The sequence below is a fragment of the Lissotriton helveticus genome, chromosome 8, assembly GCF_964261635.1.
Source record: "Lissotriton helveticus chromosome 8, aLisHel1.1, whole genome shotgun sequence".
Classification (NCBI taxonomy): Eukaryota; Metazoa; Chordata; class Amphibia; order Caudata; family Salamandridae; genus Lissotriton; species Lissotriton helveticus.
The window spans coordinates 269,689,325-269,713,261 of NC_136069.1; the positions used below are offsets into that span (position 1 = coordinate 269,689,325).

At 42.6% G+C, this 23,937-nt stretch overlaps 1 protein-coding gene across 1 annotated transcript in view; it reads right to left on the reverse strand.

The window, feature by feature from the left end:
- LOC144772597 (myb/SANT-like DNA-binding domain-containing protein 4) overlaps positions 1–23,937 on the reverse strand; it is a 79,566-nt gene that overhangs the window by 32,887 nt on the left and 22,742 nt on the right. The window contains exon 2 of the mRNA XM_078657029.1: positions 1,931–2,534. Within this exon, the coding sequence (XP_078513155.1) occupies positions 1,931–2,404 (474 nt within the window). The 5' untranslated portion in view covers positions 2,405–2,534. The remainder of the gene's footprint in view (positions 1–1,930; positions 2,535–23,937) is intronic.

Genomic DNA, 23,937 nt, shown 5'->3' on the forward strand with positions numbered 1-23,937 from the left:
GTTCCACTATACAGCATTATGATTCAGTCAGACCATAAAGCTACAAATCAATACTTCTACTCTCTAATTGTTCCCGATTTTCCGTCTAAAGTGGTCTATCCTCCCTTACAGACCATCTTCCCTTTTTCAGTACCCACGGTTCACAGCTAACTATAAAAATAACCACCAGATTTGCAAATACTACTTAATGAATCCCCAGATTTCTTATTTGACAGTTCCGGACATAAGTAACTAGTATAGGATAATAGTCTCATCATAGCTGGCCGAACTTCCAACTGATGCGATACAGTATACCAGATGTGTAGAGACAGGCTGTAGAAGTAGAATGCATGCTGAAAGACTGATACATTGAACTGTCCTGAAGCAACTTAACTCTCCTATTGTTCTGCTCCACACACTGGATGGGAGTATGCATTATGTATCGACTTCGAACAGGGGAATGCCATTTTGCAGTTTGAAACTTACTTTATACCTAGGGTATATCAAATGTTACAATGCCAGAGGAAGGCCTAGAACATAACCAAGCTGCATTTCACTAAAGGACACCAGCAGATTCCCCAAGGCCAATGAACATCAAGAGAAAATACCATTTCCACTTCTGGTTTATATCATTACAAAATTATTCCCTTTTGACTTCAAGGACATGCAGCTACTTTCCAACAATTTATTTTCCCACATACACAGCTCTCATCAAAATTACGCTGCTGTATAACTGGATGACATTATTAGCTCTAGTCCACACCAGAGTACTCATCTACCACATTTCAAAATAATTTTCTCATCTCTACAACAAGCCGGACACAAGGCTAATCCCCCAAAAAGTCTGGTTGCAGCCTGTCATTACCATCCTCTTGGTTGTGCACTCCTTCCATTTCATTTCTCAACAGCAATTAGTTTACACTTTCAAAGGTGGTATCCCGTAGAAAATGTTCCTTCTACCTGCTGCCTTCTTCTAGTCGAACAGTGATCCTTTACGGACTCATAGCTGTACCGTTCCATATGCTGCCTCAGAGGGGAGCAGAAATGATCATCACATGGAGAAATGGAAAACTATATTCTGCCTTTCTAATTGTGGATACCGTCACTTCAACACTCATTAGATTAACGTTGAAACATCAACAGGGTACAGAAAAGGGAAGGCAAGAGACTGGGGCCTGGAAAAGGAGGAATAATGAGTCATAACAATCCACCAAATGATGTGTCTAATTAATAAAGCTTGTACTGGATTTTGTATACGTGCACTCTACATACATCATGTATAAATACACTGATGCATTTTATTGTATGCTTTTACGTTATTTTGATCTAGTCCTCTATGGGACCTTAATTGCATGAACTGGTGGTTTACGTTATTTTGATCTAGTCCTCTATGGCTCCTTAATTGCAGTAACTAGTGATCTCGCTCTTGTTTTTGTTAAATTTCCACGATTCGTATTGCACTTCTCTGGTGAGTTTTATTTTATGATGCTTTGCTCTTCGTGTTCTAGGGCACCATTGATACCACCAACTCTTAACCTGAATGATTTCCCCTACGTTGTAATTTCACCTATTTTCACATTGTGTTTGTACCCCTGCTTGCGCCTACACTGTACAGCTCTCTGATACCCCTATGGGTCTTGTTTGTGCTTTATAAAAGTATTCAAATAAATAAATTAAATAAATAAGCCATTTTTGATGCCTGATGTACGAACCTATTCACACTGTGTCTGATGGAGCAAACAGTATGCAGCATTGCCAGAGAATGAGCCACCTGATGGATGGAGACCAATCAAAAATTAAACTGTTTTGCAACAGGACCGAACTGAAATAACTGCTCATATGAGGGTCTGACATATTGCCTATGCTATCCCCTGACCAATGAGACTTGTGAATATGGTATAGGAATCAAACTTTAAAGCCAATCAGCAGTTATAGCATTCTTGTGACATACCTCAAAGCCATGGCGATCCTGCTCATCATCCTCTTCCACTTTAATTTCTCCTGAGGACCCAGTTGATTCTCTGAAGTCTGCAGAAGACTGCCATTCAAATCCAGTTTCTTTTGAAAATGATGGTTTTTCATCTAGGTCTTCATTTAAGGAGTCATATAGATCAGGTAAGGGCATGCTGCTAAAGCCACTGGTCACCAGTCTAAAATTTGTTGCATTTAGCTGCTTCCTTTTCATTAGTGCTCTCCAGTCCAGGTACCTTCTTTTCACCTCTAGACCAGTCCTTTGCTCTCCTTCACCTATTGCATTTACACACTCTGCTATCTCCTCCCAGGCCCTCCGCTTCAGTTCATTAATTCTTGAATTGAGCCGCTTTGAGAAAAGTACTTCTTTTCTGTTTCTTATTTCCTTTAGTAAAGTTTGAGTTTCTTGAACACTAAAATTACCCTTTCGCTTTCTTCTTAACTGCTTCATCATTGAATAAATCTTGATTTTAGTGAACCGTTACAACCCCAAGGAGTGGAGAAATTAAGACGCTATAACACTTCTCTGTTAAATGTCACTATTTCGATACCTCTTGGGTTCTAGTCATCCAATTCCTTAATGCCTACAAGAAAACAACAAAACCGGTTTAGATCAATACATGTACCTTATTTAATAAGCAAAAAAAAGGTATAAGAAACTAAAAAAACCGATTTAAAATCAATATCTTTTATATTTGCATGGCTTTTTGTCACACATGAAAACATACACAACTAAAGGTAAATGGAGGTCATCCTGTAGGCTGCACAAAACTGAATAATTATATGTGCATGCATTCAAACTTGAATCTGATATGGACTGCTTTACCCACACATACTCTGTAAATTTCAAAGTGTTGATATGATCTCCTAAACCACATGGTATGAATTTGAATGCAGAAATACATGGCATGAATTTGAATGCAGAAATACATTAAAGGTCAGTGGGATAGTGGTAGAATAAACTACGAAAACAGCCAAAACAGAAACATCCTACTATGTGTCCACAAAACCCTAACATACAATTATAAGTATTGTGTATTTGATTGAACATTTTTGCCCCGTTAGGAACTACCAAAGATTCTGGATTGCTACCAGTCAATGACCCACTCCCCGGCTTTTTTAGACTTGATACACTCCCCTGATGAACTGCTTCCTCAGAGTCTTATTTAGTAATAAAGCTGCATGTCCTTTAAGTACATCTGTTCACAGAAGAGGGACCTCCAAGTCATCAAAAGGGAGCAAGCTTCTCCATCGGACTACTTGCGCTACATAACCCCAGCAATGTTCAGACCAGCCTAGTCGCTTAGTATTTCCTATATGGTATTTCCTATATGGGATACTCATAGATCATGAGAGAATTCGGAGTTTTTCACAAAAAAAATCTGGATTTCTTTTTTTGAATCGCAATACTTGGATTTTAGCATAACTTCTCGTAAAAACTTTTTGCGTACCTTTTCCCCACTACTACCTACTACACAATCTGTAGGAAAATGTATACCAGCTATTTAGGCATGTTCTTGTAAAGAAGGAAATTGTGCAAAATAGAAGTTATATGGCATAAACCACTGCGGAAAAATGTTGTTTTTGGTTACTAACACTGAACAGGCAGAGAATATCAATTCAGATTTGATTTATATGTATAGTCACTGAAAAATAAAACTATTAACCATTGAGCCTTTACCATCATTATCCTCTATCGTCCTCCCCACTCTATGCCTCTGTTTCCCGCCGCTTTCAGCGAACAGCTAGCCAACCTACTCACCTACTCTGCTTGAGTCGCCATTCTGGGCGACTTCAACTACTGGTACAATGACAGCGGCGCTGGTCCTCATGCGGCCGAGCTGTTTGAAGTTCTCTCTAGTTTTAACATGACCCAACCTGTTACTTCTCCTACCCATATCAGGGGCCATATTTTAGATCATATTTGGACCCACAACCTCACGCTCTCCTGTCCTGTGATCACTCCCTGTATCTGGTCGGACAATCATTTGATCGACACTGTGATCACAGTCATGGGCTGTATGAAGGTTCCTCCCCTGGCAGGCGGGATTGCTCGTAAATGGAGCACCCTTGACTCTCAGGCTTTTCTCTCTTTCCTGGCTGAGACCTGTCCCCCGCCGTGTAGTGCCGCGACTGTTCACACTCTGGAGGAGGATCTTTCCAGCTGGATTACCAAAGCCAGCGACCGCTTTGCCCCTCCCTCCAGATTCCCTCGCTCCCGGCACAGCAAGTCCCACAAGTGGTTTAACGCCACTCTGAAAACTCAGCAACTTGAACTGCGCCAGATGGAACGTAGGTGGAGACGTAACTACTCATCCATCGACAGAGAGCTATACGTTGCTGCACGAAAAAAATACAAAAGTGCAATCACAGCAGCAAAATCTTCACACATCTCAGAAAGGATCCTCACTGCCCCCAATAAATCCAAGGAGATTTTTTCAGTCATGAGGGCGCTCACTTCTGACGCTAGGACCCTTCCTTCTCAGACCCCCACTCAAGAGTCCTGCAATGCCCTAAATAGTTTCTTCATTGAAAAAATTATCAAGATCAAGAACACCATTCCTCCTGCCTCCCTCGATGGCGCACTAGCCTCCTCTCCTGGAAACCCACTCTCACTATCATCCTTCCCCGCCCTCGATCCCAGTACTCTGGCCAAACTCGCTGCTCGAGTCAAATCCGGCTCGCCTAATGATTGCTGCCCTCCCTCTGTCTTCCGTGACATTTGCCTGGCTCTGCCCGTCTGCATTTTGCCTTTGTTAAACACCTCTCTCGAGGCAGGTGTGGTGCCCAACTCCTTCAAGGAGGCTGTCCTGGTGCCCCTGTTAAAAAAGCCTGGAGCTGACCCGGAGGATCTTGCCAACTATCGGCCTATTTCTCTCCTGCCCTACCTATCCAAACTCTTGGAGGTACACGTCACCAGCTCCCTCTCTAAATTTATCGAGTGTTCCAGCTATCTCGAATCCAATCAAGCCGGCTTCAGACCAGCCCATTCCACCGAGGCTGTGATTCTGGCAGTCATGGATTCTTTAAGGGACAATGCCGATAAAGGGGCACCACAGGCGCTTGTTCTATTAGATCTGTCGGCGGCATTTGACACGGTGGACCATAACATCCTTGTTCACAGTGCCGCGCAAGCCGGCATCCGGGGCCTGGCTTCTGCCTGGCTCAAATCTTTTCTGTCGGGCAGAACCCAGGCGGTCCGTTTAGGCCCTTTCACAGCCGCGAAGGTATCATCCACCTGCGGAGTGCCTCCTCTGCTTTTCAATCTTTACCTTCAACCGCTCATTTATTCTCTGAAGAGGTGGAATATCACCGTATTCAACTACGCAGACGATCTGCAAATTATCTTTCCGCTCAACACCCCCAATGCAGCTCTCGACTGCCAAGCAGTTATGCTACACATCCAGCATTGGATGAACTCCCACCAGCTTAAGCTGAACCCGGGGAAGACCGAGCTAATTCTTCCGGGCAATAGCCCCACTTACTGGGGTCCACAGTTCTGGCCCGTTGAGCTTGGCTCCCCGCCCGCCCCGGCCAAGTCAGCAAAGAGTCTCGGGGTCATAATTGACATGGAGCTCTCTCTCAAGCCCCAGGTGGGTGCTGTTGTGTCATCATGTATGCTCCAGCTCAGAAAAATCAGGAAAGTCTCTTACCTCCTCACACCAGAGGCTCGGATACAAGTCTTGATTGCCTTGGTGCTCTCCTGCCTGGATTTTTCAAACTCTCTGTACCATGGCCTACCCAAATCCCTCCTTTATACGCTCCAAATTGTACAGAACCAAGCGGCTAGACTGGCCTATAAAATCCCGAAGTGGCAGTCTGCGAAATCACTACTTCGCAAGCTCCACTGGTTGCCAGTGGAGCAGAGGACTGCGTTTAAGATCGGCTGCCTGACATTCAAGGCTGTGTCTGGGACTTCTCCCGCCTTCCTTAAATCACTGGTCACTCCCTACTGCTCGGTACGCAACCTCCGGTCTTCTCACCGCCAACTTTTAGTCGTTCCCTCCATTAAACTTAAAAAGTTTGGCGGCCGCAGATTCGCTCACCAGGCTCCCAATCTTTGGAATCAGTTGTCCCTTCCGCTCAAATCCGCCAACTCCCTTCTGGAATTCAGAAAACTTCTGAAAACCTACCTATTCATGCAGACTGGCTAGACCCCCGTCTTTACACCTCACAGCACTCAACCAGCGCCAGGAAACTTATGGTGTCAGAGCGCTATAGAAGACTCCCTTAAGATAAGATAAGTTATGGTTCTGCCTCTAATGCCCGAAATGTTTCGGGCCGTGGACGTGACCGCATTAGGTTTATTAGCGGGCTGTCGCTCGGAATAAACGATTCTGGGCGTGAAGGTTTCCCCTGCCACGAGCCTACGCTGTATTCATTACGAATACACTCAATTGGATCCCCCCTACATATGTGAGGGCTCCTACACAGAAATCCTGTGAGTCTCATTATTTATTTTTCTTCCCCATTCTTTGGATTTTTTTGCGCCTTAGCGTGCGCGAAACACCTGGTGGGGTATGTATGGTCCTGATGAATGCTGAGCTGTCATGGCTCATGAGAGCAGAAACATGTTGACCAGTTTCACATAGTATTTAGGACATGTTTGGTTCAAACTGACTCAATCAACTCCTGTCCGCACTCACTTTGTTTTTAATGGAGATGAACTGTCCCTCTATTAAAAGGAATTCTTTGTGTTAGGGAACAGGTACACCTCCTTTTAGATCACTCTTTTCACTATAAAGGTACTAATGCTAATGTTGGAATTGTTCAACCTCTGAGGCGGAAGCCGGAGGTGCTACTTCGTCCGTTTTTAAAAATTGCTGAAACTGTGCTAATTTGTGTTTTTAAAATTATTGCACCTACCCCAAGCTACTACAATCACTTTCCCGCCAAGCAGGCACCCACAAACAGCAGATCATAGCGCTGTGGGAAGGAAAACATTACAAGGACGCCATCGCCGGTAACATGAGGCCACGCCCACCCGCTAGGCCACGCCCACCCCCCAAGCCTATGTAAGCGCTGATCAAGAGCGCGAGACACTGGAATTGTTCAACCTCTGAGGCGGAAGCCAGAGGTGCTACTTCGTCCGTTTTTAAAAATTGTTGAAACTGTGCTAATTTGTGTTTTTAAAATTATTGCACCTACCCCAAGCTACTACAATCACTTTCCCGCCAAGCAGGCACCCACAAACAGCGGATCATAGCGCTGTGGGAAGGAAAACATTACAAGGACGCCATCGCCGGTAACGCGAGGCCACGCCCACCCGCTAGGCCACGCCCACCCCCCTCTCACCATAAATGTGTGTCCCACGTAAGCGCAGCAGACGAGCGCAGCGGGAGCGCCGTTTGCGCGCCGAAGGCGCGCCTAAGGCAAGCCCGTCTGGGCCCGTCCGGGCCCAGCCGGACCCGGACCCAGGCCCAGATACTCTGCCGGTCTCACCGCTCAAGCGCCTGGTGTACACAAGTTATACGCTCCGGGCTCTTCACCTGGAAAAAAAGCCGGAATGTCTCTACATTCATGTTGAAGGCAAACCCTATACCAATTGCGCACGCTGTAACCCAGGCACCCATACCCCGGCCAGGCCAGAGCTACAGATGGGCCTTCTCAATTGCCGTTCCCTCCCCAAGCATGCACTTGAAACCAATTTGCTGATACAAGACCACTGCTTGGATGTACTGTTTCTTACAGAAACCTGGCTTTCGGCAACTTCTGACTCCGACATCGTCAACACTCTCCCTCCGGGCTACCTGATTAAAACCCTGCACAGACCCAAAGGGAGAGGAGGGGGACTGGCAATAATCCATAAAGAACACCTTATCTGCAGAACTAGCAATGCAAGCATTGACGACTGCGAAAGTTGCCACTTTAGTCTCCAAATTTCCCCTGCTCACTCCATAACGGGTTTGCTGATATATCGACCTCCGGGTCTATCAGGAAAATTCATCAACGCCCTTACGGAGACGGTGGCACAACTAGCTTCCTCTGCCCCCAGCTTTCTACTAGTGGGCGACCTTAACCTCCACTTTGGAGAGTCGACAGACTCCATAGCACTCGATTTATTGCATGACCTGCGGTCATTTAACATTCGGTTGGTCAATAAGGGACCCACCCACGACAAGGGCCATCTTCTGGACCCCGTCCTGACCAACATTACGGACATCACCACTAGTCCCTCTCTCCCCCTCCCTTGGGCAGATCATTTCCTAATCCCTTTTTCCTGTCCTCTATTCACAGCCCCCCCACAACCGCCCAAAACCCGAGTCACCGATCGACGCTGGCACAAACTTGTCCCAGAGGAATGGGCCAACACCCTTGCTAATTCTATACCGACTCTCTCCGGTGACCCTATCATCGCTGATGATCAGTTCAATCTCTGGATCACATCCTCACTGGATCATCTCCTCCCCATAACAACTACTCTTAAACATTCCAAGCGAGTCACCCCCGCTCTTTGGTACACTCAAGAGCTTAAAGTCCTACGACAGGAATGCAAGAAAACGGAACGCTCCTGGAGGAAGGATAAGACTAAGGACAAAAAGGACGCCTACCAAACCGCTCTACAATCTTATAAAACCTCCCTCCGAAAAACTAAAAGTCTATTCTTTCAAAAAAGAATAGAACACTCCGCATGCTCTAGTAAGGAATCTTTCACCATTCTAAAAGAGCTCCTCAAAGTCCCCGACTCCGGACCCAGAATTCCACCGGACCCCAAGGCTGATGAGGAAAAATGCTATAAACTAGCCAATTTCTTCACAGATAAGATCCAGAAAATCCTCGACTCAATTCCAACCACTAATATGTGGGAGGATAAAGAGACTAATAACACTCCTATCGTCCCCTGTCTCACCTCTTGGGGACAAGTGACCGTCGAGGAGGTCGAAAGCACGCTCTATAACATCAAAAGCGGCTCCCCCAGGGACCCTGCGCCGTTACGCTTCCTTAAAAGAGTAGCATCCACAATCATTCCCCCCCTCACTCAGCTCATCAACGCTTCGCTGGAACAGGGAGTTGTCCCTCCCAGTTGGAAAGAGGCAGTTGTCAAGGCGTTATTGAAGAAACCTTCCCTTGACCCCGCCGATTTGGCCAACTACAGGCCAATCTCCCTCCTCCCGGGAACTAGCAAAATTGCCGAAAAGCTGGTAAACAGAAAACTCTCAGAGTTTCTGGAAACCAATGATCGGTTGAAAAAAATCGCAGACAGGATTCCGCCCAGGGCAGGGCACCGACATCGCCCTCCTGGTAGCGGTGGAAGAGGCCAGAGCACTGCTCGACGTTGGAGGATCAGTGGCAGTGATCCTCCTCGACCTCAGTGCGGCCTTCGACACCGTTAACCACCAACTCCTGATTCATCGTCTCAGGAGTGTCGGCGTGGAAGGAAAAGCACTCACCTGGCTATCGTCCTTTTTGGGCCATCGGTCCTTTCAAATCTGGGAGAACAACACCCGCTCCTCCGAAAAACCCCTCCAGTGTGGCGTACCTCAGGGCTCCTCCCTGAGCCCCACATTATTTAACATCTACATGTCCCCACTGGAGGAGGTCGTCATCCCATTCGGAGTAAGCATCGTCAGCTATGCTGACGATACACAACTAGTGGTCTCCCTGTCTCACCCAAGCCAACAACATGCGGACCTCTACAATTGTCTGACACAGATATATGGATGGATGAACCGATCCCATCTCAAACTTAACGGTTCAAAAACCGACATCCTCCTCCTGGGTCAGAAGGGACTCTCCCTGTCACCAAACATCTGGTCACAGAACATCTGGCCACCTTGTTTAGGCCCGCCCCCAGACCCAAAGCCCGAGATTAAGAGCTTGGGTGTCTGGCTCGAAAAGGACCTATCATTTGCCACACAGGCAAAAAAAGTAGCCGGGACATGCTTTGGACTCCTCAAATCAATTCGGAAAATCCTGCCCCTACTCCCTCCTACCGCAAAAAAATTACTGATCCAAGGTCTAATACTCTCCAGGATCGACTACAGCAATTCCATCTACCTGGGCGCTCCTGAGGCCACCCTGAACCGGCTACAAAGGATCCAAAACGCGGCTGCCCGCATCGTTACCAACACTCCTGCCAGAGCCTCAGCCAGACCCGCTCTGAGGCTCCTCCACTGGCTCCCGGTCAGGGAACGAGTGCAGTTCAAAGCCCTCTGCCTGGCCCACAAATCGCTGCAAAACAAAGGACCTCCGATCCTAGCTAAATTCATTACACCTTACAAAGCCTCAAGATCTCTCCGTTCCGATCAGGAATACTTCATCACCACCCCCAGAGTCAAGAAGGCCCGGACGGGCGGAAGACGCTTCTCGGTTCACACAGCAAGTCTCTGGAACACCCTACCCCGCGAGATAAGAACAGAACCCAACTACCTACGTTTCAGAAAGAGGCTGAAAACCCTTCTATTTCCATAAATCCCTAACTCACTGCCCCTCACCACCCTCAGGTTAACTGTTCCTAGCGCTGGGATACTCACGGGTGACTACGCGCTCTATAAAATGTATTAATAATAATAATAATAATGCACATTTTGCCAATAAGAACCCAATGACGACAATTGGCCACTGACTTTGTTGGTGCCTGAGGGTTCTCCTTTCTCAGTGTGCACTGACATTTTTTTCACCCAGTTTCTATCATTCTGGTTGTGGTATTTGACTTGTCGTACTTACCCTCCTTTTTCTTGGTATTTTTAGTTGCTCCTTCGTTGTTTGATATTCGAAATGTACAAAACACATGCTAAAACTCAATACGCATGCCATGTTGTTATCTTGATAGCTCTTTTTTGTTTCTGTGCTTTCTGCAAATTGGTGGTTTGAGTATGGCAGGTGACCAACAATATGCATATATTGTGTGCGGTGCTGACTATACCTGGCGAATTTCAGTGGTTTGGGGCATTTGATATAGAGACATGACTCACATTTAATGTATTTATTTATATATTTTTATAGAGCAACTAATTCCCGGAGGCGTCTAGGCACTAACATCCAACCATTTAACTGCGCGTTTTCAGTTAATTTAATTTTTTTACTACGTACTTAATTTCCAACCCCCACAGCTGCGACTAGGCCATGAGCCCAACCTGCAGATGGGTGGCTAACCAGTTGTCAGTCGAGCGCAGCAGGATTTGTTGCAGAGCCTGACTTGTGGCCAGGCCTTTTGTCTAACCCCTACTATGCTTATGCCTACAAAAATACTACTGAACACATTTATAACACATGAGATCATGCTGAGTAAATTCTACTTTCATGCCAAGTTTGATGGCTGTAAATGCAGTTAGCCGTTTTGGCTATAAGTGCAAGGAACGTTTCCTATGAGCTATAATTAGAAAACAAGTGTTTCTGCACAGTTTCCAATTTTTTTCTCGTCTACGGATTTGCAAAAAAACATGCATACTGAACAGTAGCTGACTACACCAAGCGAAAGCCAAATTTGGTGGTGAACCCTCCATCGGGTGAAACGTTATAGGCAAATGAAAAAAATCATCTTTGTAATGGCAAGTGTGGCTGAACCATAACTACATAGTGGCGGCTAACACTGTGTAAGAGTTAAGTTGTATGTTTATAGATGAGTTGAAAATAAACAAAATGCTTTTTCTCCAAGATCAATTGTATGAACACGTTTCCTAGACAGACTTAGAGTACATGAGAAAGGTATAAAAAAAATGATAACTGCCTACTGCCTATCAACTAGGTACAACTTTTTGGGAGGGTCAACATAGGACTCAGACAAGCAAGGCATTAATCTGTAATTCAGTAGGAAGATAAATGCACGTTTAATGAAGGATATGGCAAAATCACAGTTGCATATTCAGCATGGGTAACAAGGCCAAGTACATGGTGGCACGTTTTTCTTGCTTTTGAACCCCTTATTCATTAATTCATATATAGGTTTTGTTCGTTATTTAAGTACACAGTGTCATGCGATTTGTTTTTCTGGTTTCTGAACCCCTCATTCATGAATTCATATATAGGTTTTGTTTGTTATTTCACTACCTATATTCATAACCTAATGTGATAGTCTGGTATAGGATGATAGTATATTAAATGGTCATATGCTATGTATTCATATAATGTGATATACAGAGGATTAAGTGAAAGTATTGTGAAGTTTCATATTGGACATCATAGACCTTGAGGTCTAGTATTTTCATAATATAAATCACAAACATTATATAAGTCCAGTACATGACCACTTTCATGGAGAGAGCATATTCAGATTCATGAGCAAGTATCAAGACTGTGTACACATTGCTGAAGGTCAATTATCAATTCTATTGGTGTTAGTTGTCTGGTTCCAAAGAACAAGCTGGACAACATACAGACATTGTCCTTGCTTTTCATAGTGAGGCTGCAATATTATTAAAATGTATATGACATAGTTTTTGTGAGTCTCACAATTAGAAAGTAAGGAATGTAGTGACTGGATTTTTTGGGAATTTGATTACTGTTTTTATGATGTATAACATCCAACAGATTGGTGATACAATGTGAAGTAGTGCAATGATGAAGCACTTGTATGCTCTCACAATCAGTATATAATTTTGTGTATTATGGGGTATTGTATGAATTTCAGTAAGTTAAAAACCATTTTCTTTTATTATCTTTGCTCTTTGGGTCCTTTCACTCTTTTGGACATAAGTATTAGAAAACAGTGCCTCACCTTAATGAAGACACAATGAATGTTAATGGAGTTTTATAGAAGAAAGATAGGGGTGAATTTGGCACATTTGAAGTAAAGGTTGTTAAGTCAAGCACTTTTAGAGCATGTGATGTAGAAAGGCAGGTTCAAATTTTAGAATGTTTTTTCTACTCATCTCAGAAACTGGTGTACATATGACAGGAGGGTAAGGATTGTAAACCTAGAGCATGGGTACTCGCAAACATTTTTACTGGGGCGAAAAAGTTTGGCTTGTGGTGTGACCGAGGGCCACACTGATGCCAGCAGGGTGATGTTTGAATGCTTTAAGGGAAGGCGGATGGAGAGGGGGGACGGAAAGGTGAGTGTAGGGGAAGCATAACATATACATCCAGTGGCTGAATTGCACAATGTGAAACCAGAAAACCTGAGATCAATCTTGGCTTCCCCACTTGACCAAATTGTATAATCCTAAGCAATTGTTTTCTTTAACTTTGACTCCTTAATTAGTAAATAAAAGAACACCTTGAAATACATGAGCTAAGGATGCGTGCTGTATACAACCTTCGCTTGTGTTTGATTTAATATACTAGGATGTTGTCCGTGTATAACAGCCCTGACCACCCAGAGGGTGCCCATAATGTGTAACTTACCTCTTACTATTGGCATTGTTGTCAGAGTGGGGGAGAGGGTGGGAAGAAGCATTAATGTTTTTAAATTAATGTTGTGATGTTGTCCGTGTATAACAGCTCTGACCCCCAGAGGGTGCCCATAATGTGTAACTTACCTCTTACTATTGGCATTGTTGTCAGAGTGGGGGAGAGGGTGGGAAGAAGCATTAATGTTTTTTAATTAATGTTTTAAAAACATCACTTAAAATAAAACTACTTCTCAATGCACGGATATGATTTGATGTACTATAGTGAAACATCCCTGCATGTTAAAGAAATATAATAACTCCAAGCGACTTTGTTCAATTTTGTACACATTTGCTGCAAGATGTCTTTAAAAATAAAGTTGTTTCTAAAGTTAAGCATACAGGACACCCTAGTTACTTCCTTTTATTAATTTCAATTAACCTTCAAATAAATCCTTGTCTTTCTATTTAACATCATTTAAAGATTAGTGCTGCTGTGGACCAGGGGGGACACATGAAAAGGTCAAGAGGGCTGCATGCGGCCCCAGGGCCACACTATGTGTATCACGGTCCTAGAGGCTGACACTGAGCTGTGTGTTCAGTATTGGTATATGATCATATAAACAGAACAGCAAACAGTTTTGCTTAACACACCTCTTAAGAAGAAGAAAAAAACTCTCTGAGGACAGGTAAGAAACCATTTAGTTGATCTGATGGAAATCAGAGAGTGAACGCTTTGTTACGGATAGTGTAGGCTTACATCACTCTATTAAGAAGTAATAATGATATCAGAGTTATATTTTTTCAAGATCATGAGCATCAGTTCATATAATGATGTGGAAATAAGGTGTTTTAAAGTGTTGTCCCACCAGAGGAATAGAGCATGATTCAATATAAATGACGAGATTTGAGGATTTCTAGCCTTGAGTCTCTCTATACTCGCGGGAGTCATATCCTCAAAGCAACTTATCATACAGATCAAGAATTTGACTAAAGTCTTCTTTTCTTCTTCATATTTATGGATTGCCTATACAACTGTCAGCTTTGGGAAGAAATAAGTCTGGTCTGTCAATAATAATGATATGACTACACATCAGTGTATGTATATTCTTTGTCTACTTACATCTTTCATTAGGTCTAACCTGTGATCCAAGTGTGCCTTATTTTTATATACATATGTGTAGAATTTGAACTCCCTTTCTTGAAGAACGATATTAATAATCTCAATGATCAAATTCTGTTGTCGTGATCACATTTATGTATAGTCATTACCAAAAATAGAGTATTTCATGGTTTTGTAGATTAGGGTCTAGTAATAAATCTCTGCAATCACAAAAAGTTAGAATGTGGCTATTATTTGAGTAATTGTGATCTAGGTCAACATGCAATAGTAACATGACCTCATTAGGTCTCACCTACTCAGCGCGCATGAGCTGCATAGGCAACAAGACCTTTTCCGATCGCTTTGGCTTTTCAGCCAAAAACGTGCACGCGTTCCATTGCCATCAATGGCAACGCGGGCACGTGAGGTGATTTACTTGCGGGAGCGCACGCCGCCAAATGGCAGCAAATATCGCTCCCGTAAATGCAGCCCCCACCCCCCTACCGCCGCGCCTCCGCCTGCCGCGCGAGCTTTTTTTTTTTTTGCTGTCAGTTCCCCCGGGGCACAAGCAGGCATCCACTTCTGTCTTTTTGCTGCGATCAGCTGTCCTGACAGAAGTGGAGGCCTGCTTGTGCCCTGGGGGAACTGCAGGACTGTTCATCGGCACCGAGTCTCTTGTTTTTAGTGCTGGGGCAAGACCGGTGTGGGGGTCACTTCTGCCCTTCAGCTGGAACTGGGGGGCGGGGAGAACGGTAACTGCCGTTTAAGACAATAAATATAGACAAAATCTTTATTTGCAGATCAGAGATACAAACACATACAGTGGTAAAAGGAACCACTGTGGACATGCTTTTTTGGAGGGGGGGGAGAAGGGGTATCCATTGAAAATTAGAAGAAAAAAAGTCTCTGATTCTGCATCAATATTCTGTGTCACCACACTAAGGATTCCGGGCTTTTGGATATGTTATCCTAATGTGTATAGCACCTTCTACTAATTGTATGACATCGTAGCGCTATGATGGAGTCTCCTGTGACAGTATTCTCTGGACCTGGAAGGTATCTATCTTGGAGCTGCCGCACCCTAAACAAAACTTCCTTTCTCTCACTTCCCCCAGCACCCATCCCCCTAAAGACAGCGTCCCAGCCGGAGCTGTCCAGCATTATAGCACATCCCGCCCTCCCTTACCAGCCGTGCTCTTGGCGCTAAAATACCTAGAAGCGGTCAGAACCGTCAGGTCTGCACGGAGCGGGGTTGTTCTGCCCCGCTGCTATTTCTGCCCGGCGAGTAGATTCTGTAGAGGGCAACAGTGGTGCCAACAACCCTGGCCGTCCATACAGCGCACACCGTTGTCCCAGGCTCACCCACTTACACAAATGCAGTTTTATCACCCATGCTAGATGGAATAATGTAGCAATATTCCAGCCTTGGGCGAGCCTTTCAGAAACTAATGCATCTTGGGAGTTGTAGTCCGAGTTCCATTCATGTGCATTTCTCAGGCTGGGATACCAGACCCTACTGTGTGTAAAAGCATTACCAGTACTGAAAGCACAACACCCTCGGACTACAAGTCACAGCGGAGCCTGACAGAAATGTAGCAGTCGGGCCAGCTAATCCTGTTCATCCCCTTTTTCCTTACTTAAAATGCACGATTGTGATGAAAACACTCAATTCCCTATCAAACAGCCCTCTGTTGAACAGGACCTCAGTGCCCGCAGCAATGTACTCAGAGTCTGGATTATAAATGCTACCCCTAAACAAATAGCCAAGCGCCTTGAAGACAAGACGTAGATGCTCACGGAATGGTGTGTTCCGGATTCTTGGTATGGTCTTGGAGTGGCCGGTGGCTGCAGGAGATGGGAGGAGGAGGAGGAGGCAGGCGGCACACACCTCCAGTGCGAGTATAAACAACTGTCATGTTGTCTCTTTAAATATTAATAGAATTATTTACCCTCTACATTCTGTACTGTGCAGGATTCTTTTCCTCACCTCTGTGGTGACAGTTGCTGGGGAAGAAGTCCTGCGTAGGCTGTTACCTACCTTGCTCCTGTGCTTCTTTTAATAAACCCTCCTTTATACTTTTCATGCATGGAGTCTACATTACAAAATTGGCGACGATGACTGAGAAGCACTAGGAAACCCAGGAACCTGCTAAAAACCTCGTTTTAAAGATTTTGCTGAATTACAGATTTGGAAGAAACGGATCTAAACATTCGACTTTTTTTTTTATAATAATAATTTTATTATTAAACTATACAACTGAACTTTCATTCGTCCGATTTGGAAGCAGAACCGAGGTGAACCTGATTAGTCTTGAAAGAAACTACCTTCCGTGAGTTGCCTTCTTTGGTATTTCCTCTTATTTTAGCGCATTTAAAAAATTGACATAATCGACTAATTGCGCAAAGTAAACTTTTAAGATACCCTTAATTAAGCGCTGCTTATCACTGTGCATCATTTAAGTTAGGAGAAAGCAGTTACCTTCAACGCATTCTTCAGCGCGAACACTGCCTCTTCCACGTTCTCCTTCGCTGCATTCTCCGCGCTCTAACCGTGAGATCTGACCTCCTCACTTGTTACAGACTACGCGAACGTAATGCACGCTGCGCTGTGATGTAAGACGCAGAGCGGCCATTTTAGGAAATTACCATGGCAACCGAAGAAATGTTTTCCTGTTGATTTCTTTCACTTCTCATCGATCGGAAGTACATTTTAAATCTGCGCTAATTGAATTTTATATCACAGCGTTTTATGGACCCTTGAATTACCTGTTTCATTTTCAAGTAAGGAGATTTAATTTTTAAAGTGATTATTACCAAAATTTATTTTACCTTTTGCCTTTAACTATTTCAATTTGATATGGCCACACAAAACTTTACAATCCAGTCACCACAAGCATTTTGGCCTTCAGGATTAGAACCCTGCATGAAATGGCTTCAATGGAAAGCATACTTTTTGAACTTTATTGACACCATTGATGAAGACGAAAAAATGAAGCCTGAAAGAAATAACTGTTTTTACATTCGTTAGGTGCTGGTGGCTTGAAAGTTTATGAAGAAATGTCAAAGAGTACAGGGGGTGGTGATTCAAATGTATTTTCTAATATTTTGAAAGATTTTGATAACCATTTTTCTCCCAAAGTATGTATCACCAGATACAAGTTTTTTCGCAGAAAACAACAACCTGATGAAACCATTGATCTATATGTGGCTGAACTAAAGAAAATGGCAGAAGACTAAGTTTGATCATCTCCAAGAACAGTTTATAAGGGATCAGGTAGTTATGCATGCTTCAGATCCATCAATTCAAGACAGACTTTGGATTAATGGAGATTCTGATCTTAAAGATGTTTTAGCCATTGTTAGAAAGGCAGAACTCTCGGGTCGCAGCGCTAAAGCTATTAAAGTTAGTGAGAAGTATACCACTGAACAAAAAATGGTCTCGGACCAAACTATTTCTAAAGTCCAGAGTAAGTCAAATTACAAGCAAAAATATCCTGTTAAAGTTAAACCTACTGAAGTTAAAAATAGTAATAAACTTAAGTGTTTTAGGTGCGGAAGCAGTTCACATTTGGCCAATTTTAAATCGTGTCCAGCTATTAAAGAAAATGTTTCCAATTGTGGGTTAATTGGACATTATTCAAGAGCTTGTTACAGAACTAAAAAAAAAAAAAGTTAAGGTCATTTGTGATTCATCTTCAAGTGATGATGATGAAATAATTAAAAAAGTTATGCATTGCTCTGTTCAAGACGAGTATATTGAGAAAGTTATGTTTTGCTCAGTCAGAGATCAATGTATTGAAAAACCTCTCGAAAAAGTTTATATTTTCAATATAAATGATTCCTATAAGAAAGATTTTCTCAAAAAACCTATTTGTAATATGCACATTGATGGAGTTCCTATTAACATCTATGCTGACTCTGGTTCTCCCTACACCTTTACTTGTCAGACATTGCCCCCGAAGGATTTTCGGGGGAAAGAATAAACATGATTGGTTTCAAACCATTAAAATTTAGATTTAAAGACAGGGAATCTTTTGGAAAACTTTATGTTGCAAAATACGGTCCTTCTGTTCTCGGATGGAGAGACCAAAGGGATTTAAACATTATACTGAATCCCAACAGTCCTGAACCTGTTTTAGTTATTGATGATGGCTCAGAGATTGGTGACTTTATGTTTAAAAAATTTCCAAAAGTTTTTTGTGGTAAAATTGGTAATTTTCAAGGATTTTCTCATCACATTGTTTTAAAAAGTAATGCCAATCCTAAAACCTTTAAAGCCAGAAACATTCCCATTTTAGTACGTAGTGATGTTGAAAAAGAATTAAATAAACTAGGTATGGAGGATATAATTGAGCCTATAGAATCCTCCGAGTGGATTTCTCCAGTGGTAATTGCCAGACGTACTAATGGTAAAATTCGTTTATGTGTTGATTTACGCCACTTGAATGATAACATCGTAATTGATAAGTTTCCTTTACCAAAAATATCCGAGATGTCTTCAGTTAATGGTACCACTATTTTTACAACGTTGGATCTTTCTGCTGCTTATCATCAGATTTCACTCGACAATGATAGTAAACATCTTACGGCATTCATCGCCCCTATGGGGTGTTATCAATTTAAGAGAATGCCATTCGGTCTTGCTTCTGCAGCTGCCACTTTCCAACGCATTATGCATACCCTTTTTGGCCAAATTTCCAATGTTACATTTTTTCAAGATGACATTCTAGTGTATGGAAAAGATAAAAATGAACATAATTCCATCCTTGAAGAAGTTTTAAGCCTTCTTGAAGAAAAAGGATTGACAATTGAGTTTTCAAAATGCCACTTTGGAGTTAAATTCGTAACTTATTTGGGTCATGTATTGTGTTCAGATGGTGTTTCTACCAAACCCAAATTGGTTGAAGCTATTAAAGAAGCTCCTCCCCCATCTAGTAAAGATGATGTTCGATCATTCTTAGGGATGGTAGAATTCTATTCGAAATTTATTAAAGGTTTTTCCAGCAAAGTTTATAATATAAGACAACTGTTGAAAAGTAAAGTCACTTTTGAATGGTCTGCTCTTTGTGAGGATGAATTTAAAAGTATTAAGACTGACATTATCAATGCCCCCGTGTTATCTCCTTTTGATCTTGAATTGGATTCCGCGATTACTGTAGACGCCAGCAATAAAGGTCTGGGCGCTGTACTTTCACAAGTGGATAATTTTGGCAAAGAACGCGTTGTGGCGTTCGCCTCCAGGGCTCTTTCTGTTCCTGAAAGCAAATTTTCTGTCATTGAGAAAGAAACTTTAGCCGTTGTCTGGGCTTTAGAGCATTTCCGGAGTTTTGTGTGGGGCAAGAAATGCGTTGTTAGATCTGACCATAAACCTCTAACTAAGCTTCTTTCCACTGATGGTCTTTATAATGCCACCGCTAGAATAGCAAGAATGTCTATGCGTTTGCAAGATTTTATAATCAAAATTGAGTATTTTCCAGGCAAAAACAACGTGATTGCTGATTTTCTTTCTCGCATGCCTTCTGAATTACAAGAATGTGAAGTGAGTGAATGGGACTCTTTTCAGATTGCTCTCATCCATGATGAGAACCCTTTTTGCATTGAGAAGAAAGTGTGGAATGAAGAGTATTTAAAGGATAATGTTTTGCTCACTGCAGTTTCATCTATTCGTGAAGGTTGGGTTCAGAAGAAAAAGTTAAACTCAGATCTCAAACCATTCTGGGAGGTTAGAAGCGAACTCACTGTTTTAGAGGTACTATTTTTCGCGGTGATAGAGCTGTTCCCCCCTCATCCTTGAGGAATTCTATTTTGCAGTTATGTCACAAAGATCATTGTGGCATAGTCAAAACTAAACAGAACGTGAAACAATGGTACTGGTGGCCTGGTATTGATGTTCTTGCTGAGAGGACTGTACGTGAGTATATTACTTGCTGAAATTCAGATAAAGTTCTTAACACTCTGAAACCTGAAATGTGTGAACCTATCAGTCCTGATGGTCCTTGGCACACTGTAGCAATTGACATTATGGGGCCTATAGGCATCAATCATAAGTTTGTGATTTCTATTATTGACATTTTTTCTAGGTGGCCTTGTATCACCATCGTGGATAAAGTTGATTCAGCCGCTGTGTTAGATTTCATTGACAAAGTATTCATTGAAGAAGGTCTTCCTACTCAGATTATCAGCGATAATGGGGTTCAGTTCATGTCCAAATTAACTCAAACTTATTTTGACAGAACTGGTATCATCCACAAAACTACTTCATTATACAATCCTAGTGGGAATGGGTTATGTGAGAGATTCAATAAAGTTTTAAAGAACGCTATCCAAATTGCCAATCTAAATAAAGAAGATTGGGAAATTTGTGTCTACAAAGCTGTTTGGTCTTACAGAACCAATATCCATGATGCTTTAAAAATGTCACCTTTCGAGATTATGAGAGGTCGTACTGCCAGCACCAAATATAATCCCAATTGGTTGCATAAGAATTCTTGTCGAGATATATGTATGAGTAAAGTTAGATCCGATATCATTGAAAAACATTTACAGTACAAAAAAAGTTTTGATGGAAAATGTAATGCTTGTACAGTAGATATCAAAGCTGGCATGTGGTTCAAAGTTAAAAAACCTTGGAAAGTTAGGAAAGGAGAATCTCAATATTCAAAACCATTAATGATTAAGAAAGTTTTACGCAATGCAGTTTTATTAACTGATGGTAGAGTGTGGAATTTAAGGAGGATTGCCATTTACAAAGGGAAGAAAGATTTAACTGCTAATTCATCTTGCTCTTCACATTCTACTACAACTACTCCTGAACCTCATTCTGTTCATAATGAGGATCAAGGTGGTTTTATTGTTTCAGAAAATATCCCTGATGAGTGTGTAGATTCTGCTGACAATATTATTTCCAGTTCATCTTCCATTGTGTCCAATGAATGTTCTACACAGAATTCCAACTCCAACAGTTCCACTATTATTGATTCTGATTGTATTAATAATGCAGCTGTAAGTGAAAAACGTATTTGCTCCAAACCAAAATGGTTGCAAGATTTTGTTTGTTAATCCTTTGTTTAATTTGTTTCATAAGGAAGAAGATGTGTCATGTTGTCTCTTTAAATATTAATAGAATTATTTACCCTCTACATTCTGTACTGTGCAGGATTCTCTTCCTCACCTCTGTGGTGACAGTTGCTGGGGAAGAAGTCCTGCGTAGGCTGTTACCTACCTTGCTCCTGTGCTTCTTTTAATAAACCCTCCTTTATACTTTTCATGCATGGAGTCTACATTACAACAACATAGCGGTTCACGGAGCTCGAGCCGCGCTGCTCAGATACTGACAGCGAATAAAAAGTGTCAAGGGAGGGTGAAGACATACTTGGAGGTGGGAGTAGCAAAAATACACACCTGTCAGCCATTAGTCGGTTGTTGAGTCATTCTCTTTATCTACCTAGGACAGCAGACAGTACGGGGATTCCAGTTTTTTTTACCTCAGGGCAGCACTCTCAACAATTCAAAAGTACTAGATTTCAACCCTTCCTAAAATACTTGGAGAAGGAAGTAAACGTAGGATATTTAAGGTGTATTTTAATAGGATCTCCTACTTTAAGATTAACAAAGATCCGAGGGCTCCATTCGGGCGTTTAAAACAGCATCTGCGGAAAGGAATCCCTTTTACCATGCATGAACAGAGATTTTCTCAATTCAAGTAACAGATTTAATTACTGTTGACAATAGAAATGTAAGCCATTTCTAGCAGAAGTTGACGTATCCCTTCATGCACAACACTTAAAAATAATGTCATGAAAGAAGGAGCTAGTAAATGGAAACATTGTGCTAGTGCACCAGACCCAGGTGGAAATGGTGCAAACAGGGCATTTATTTACAAAAAATGCATTAAATTAATAACCTATGAATCAGAGGTTCAAGTGGCCGGAGTTTCCCATAGCAACAGTTAGTGGTGCAAGCGCATATATAGAAATTGAGACACAAATGCATACTTTAAGATATACAAGTGCTGACTTTAATTACATGTCTGTTTTGCTACAATAAGAGCTAGCAGGTCCCTATCAGAAATCGTGGAAACAGAAAGGATGGCCTTCAAACAGCAAATATGTAAACAGTTTTGGCTAAGCAAGCTCTTCTCAGTTTTCATACCTCAGAAGCCAAGATGAAGAAGCATCTCCACATGCACAATGTTACCAAGAGCAAAAAAACATGGCAGATGTGTGTTCAGGTAATACCTAAAACGAGTGAATGCTGTTCTGCACCTTCTAATTTCTAATTTAAAACATTTATACAGCGCAGCGTGCACCTTACGGTTTCTTGGCGCTAGTGGTCAGTTCGACACCTGAGGAAAATTAAACCAGTAGTGGGTAAGAAGGGCAATTATACAGGGAAGGCTTGATTGAAACACGGAGTTTCAATATAGGGAGTGGTTCTAAAAAATCTTATAAGAAGCTTGCACTGACAGATATCACTGTGGCACTCCCTGCCATACAGAAGCCAAGGTGAACGATTCTCACCCTTACAAATGTCACGCACGCTCTCTAGCAGCGTGTGCCCCCACGGAGGTTCGCCCCCAGCAATTGAGAAGCACGGAACGCTACGGCGACTGAACCAGGCCATGGAAACATTTCACCCTCTCTGAGGGACCCCTACTAAACACACAACAAGACCATAGGTATGCTACCCCCTACTGATCTGATCTACCACCTTCTGGGCTCCCCAGATGATTGAGGGGTCTTCGTGGGGGGAGACTACCTCATATCCTATAGCTGGGCAAACAACAGTTCCACGGCTGCAACAAGCGACGCGTCCTGACCCTTACCCAAAGATCCTTGACTCACGCTATCGATGACGTTGGGTGAAAGCGGGAGCCGCACAGACCACGGACACTTCAGTATGTGTGAACAAGCATTGGCATAGCCAATAGTTCTCGCCTTTGGGACCTTATAAGTGTTTAGCCAAGCAACACTATGTTGTTGCACCAAGGATATTTGATGGATAACTAAACTCTTAAATGGTCCCAAAGGCGAGACCTATTGGCTATGCCAATGCTTGTTTTTGAAAAGGCATTGGTATGGTATGGAATCCAATCCAACTAGTTCCTGTGTTATCCTAGATAGGATAGGTCTTTCAGAAAATGACATGCAACTGTCAACTCAGAATATTTTTACTCCACTAGAAATGAGAGTTTTAGCAGAAGAACTAATAAAACAGATATGACATTTAGGCCTAGATGTAGGTAATAGCAAATTACCGAATGGTAAATACCGAATTTTACCGATTCGGTATTTACTAATCGGTAATTGCTATGTAGGTAAAAAATTCTGTAAAAATACAGAATCGGTAAGATTCGGTAATTACCGAATCAGTATTTGCCACTGATTCCTATGGGCCTTGAAGCCCATAGGATTTAATAGCAAATACCGATTCGGCAATTACCGAATCTGTAAAATTAGCGATTTTACAAGGGGGACAGGGTGTCACTTTGACACCCTGTTGCACCCCTGTTTCTGGCTTGTGTGCCATGTGACACACAGACATGCCCTTAGGGCATGTCTGTGTGCCACATGGCACAGGTGTACATGCACAGATGTGCATGTACACTGGAAATCG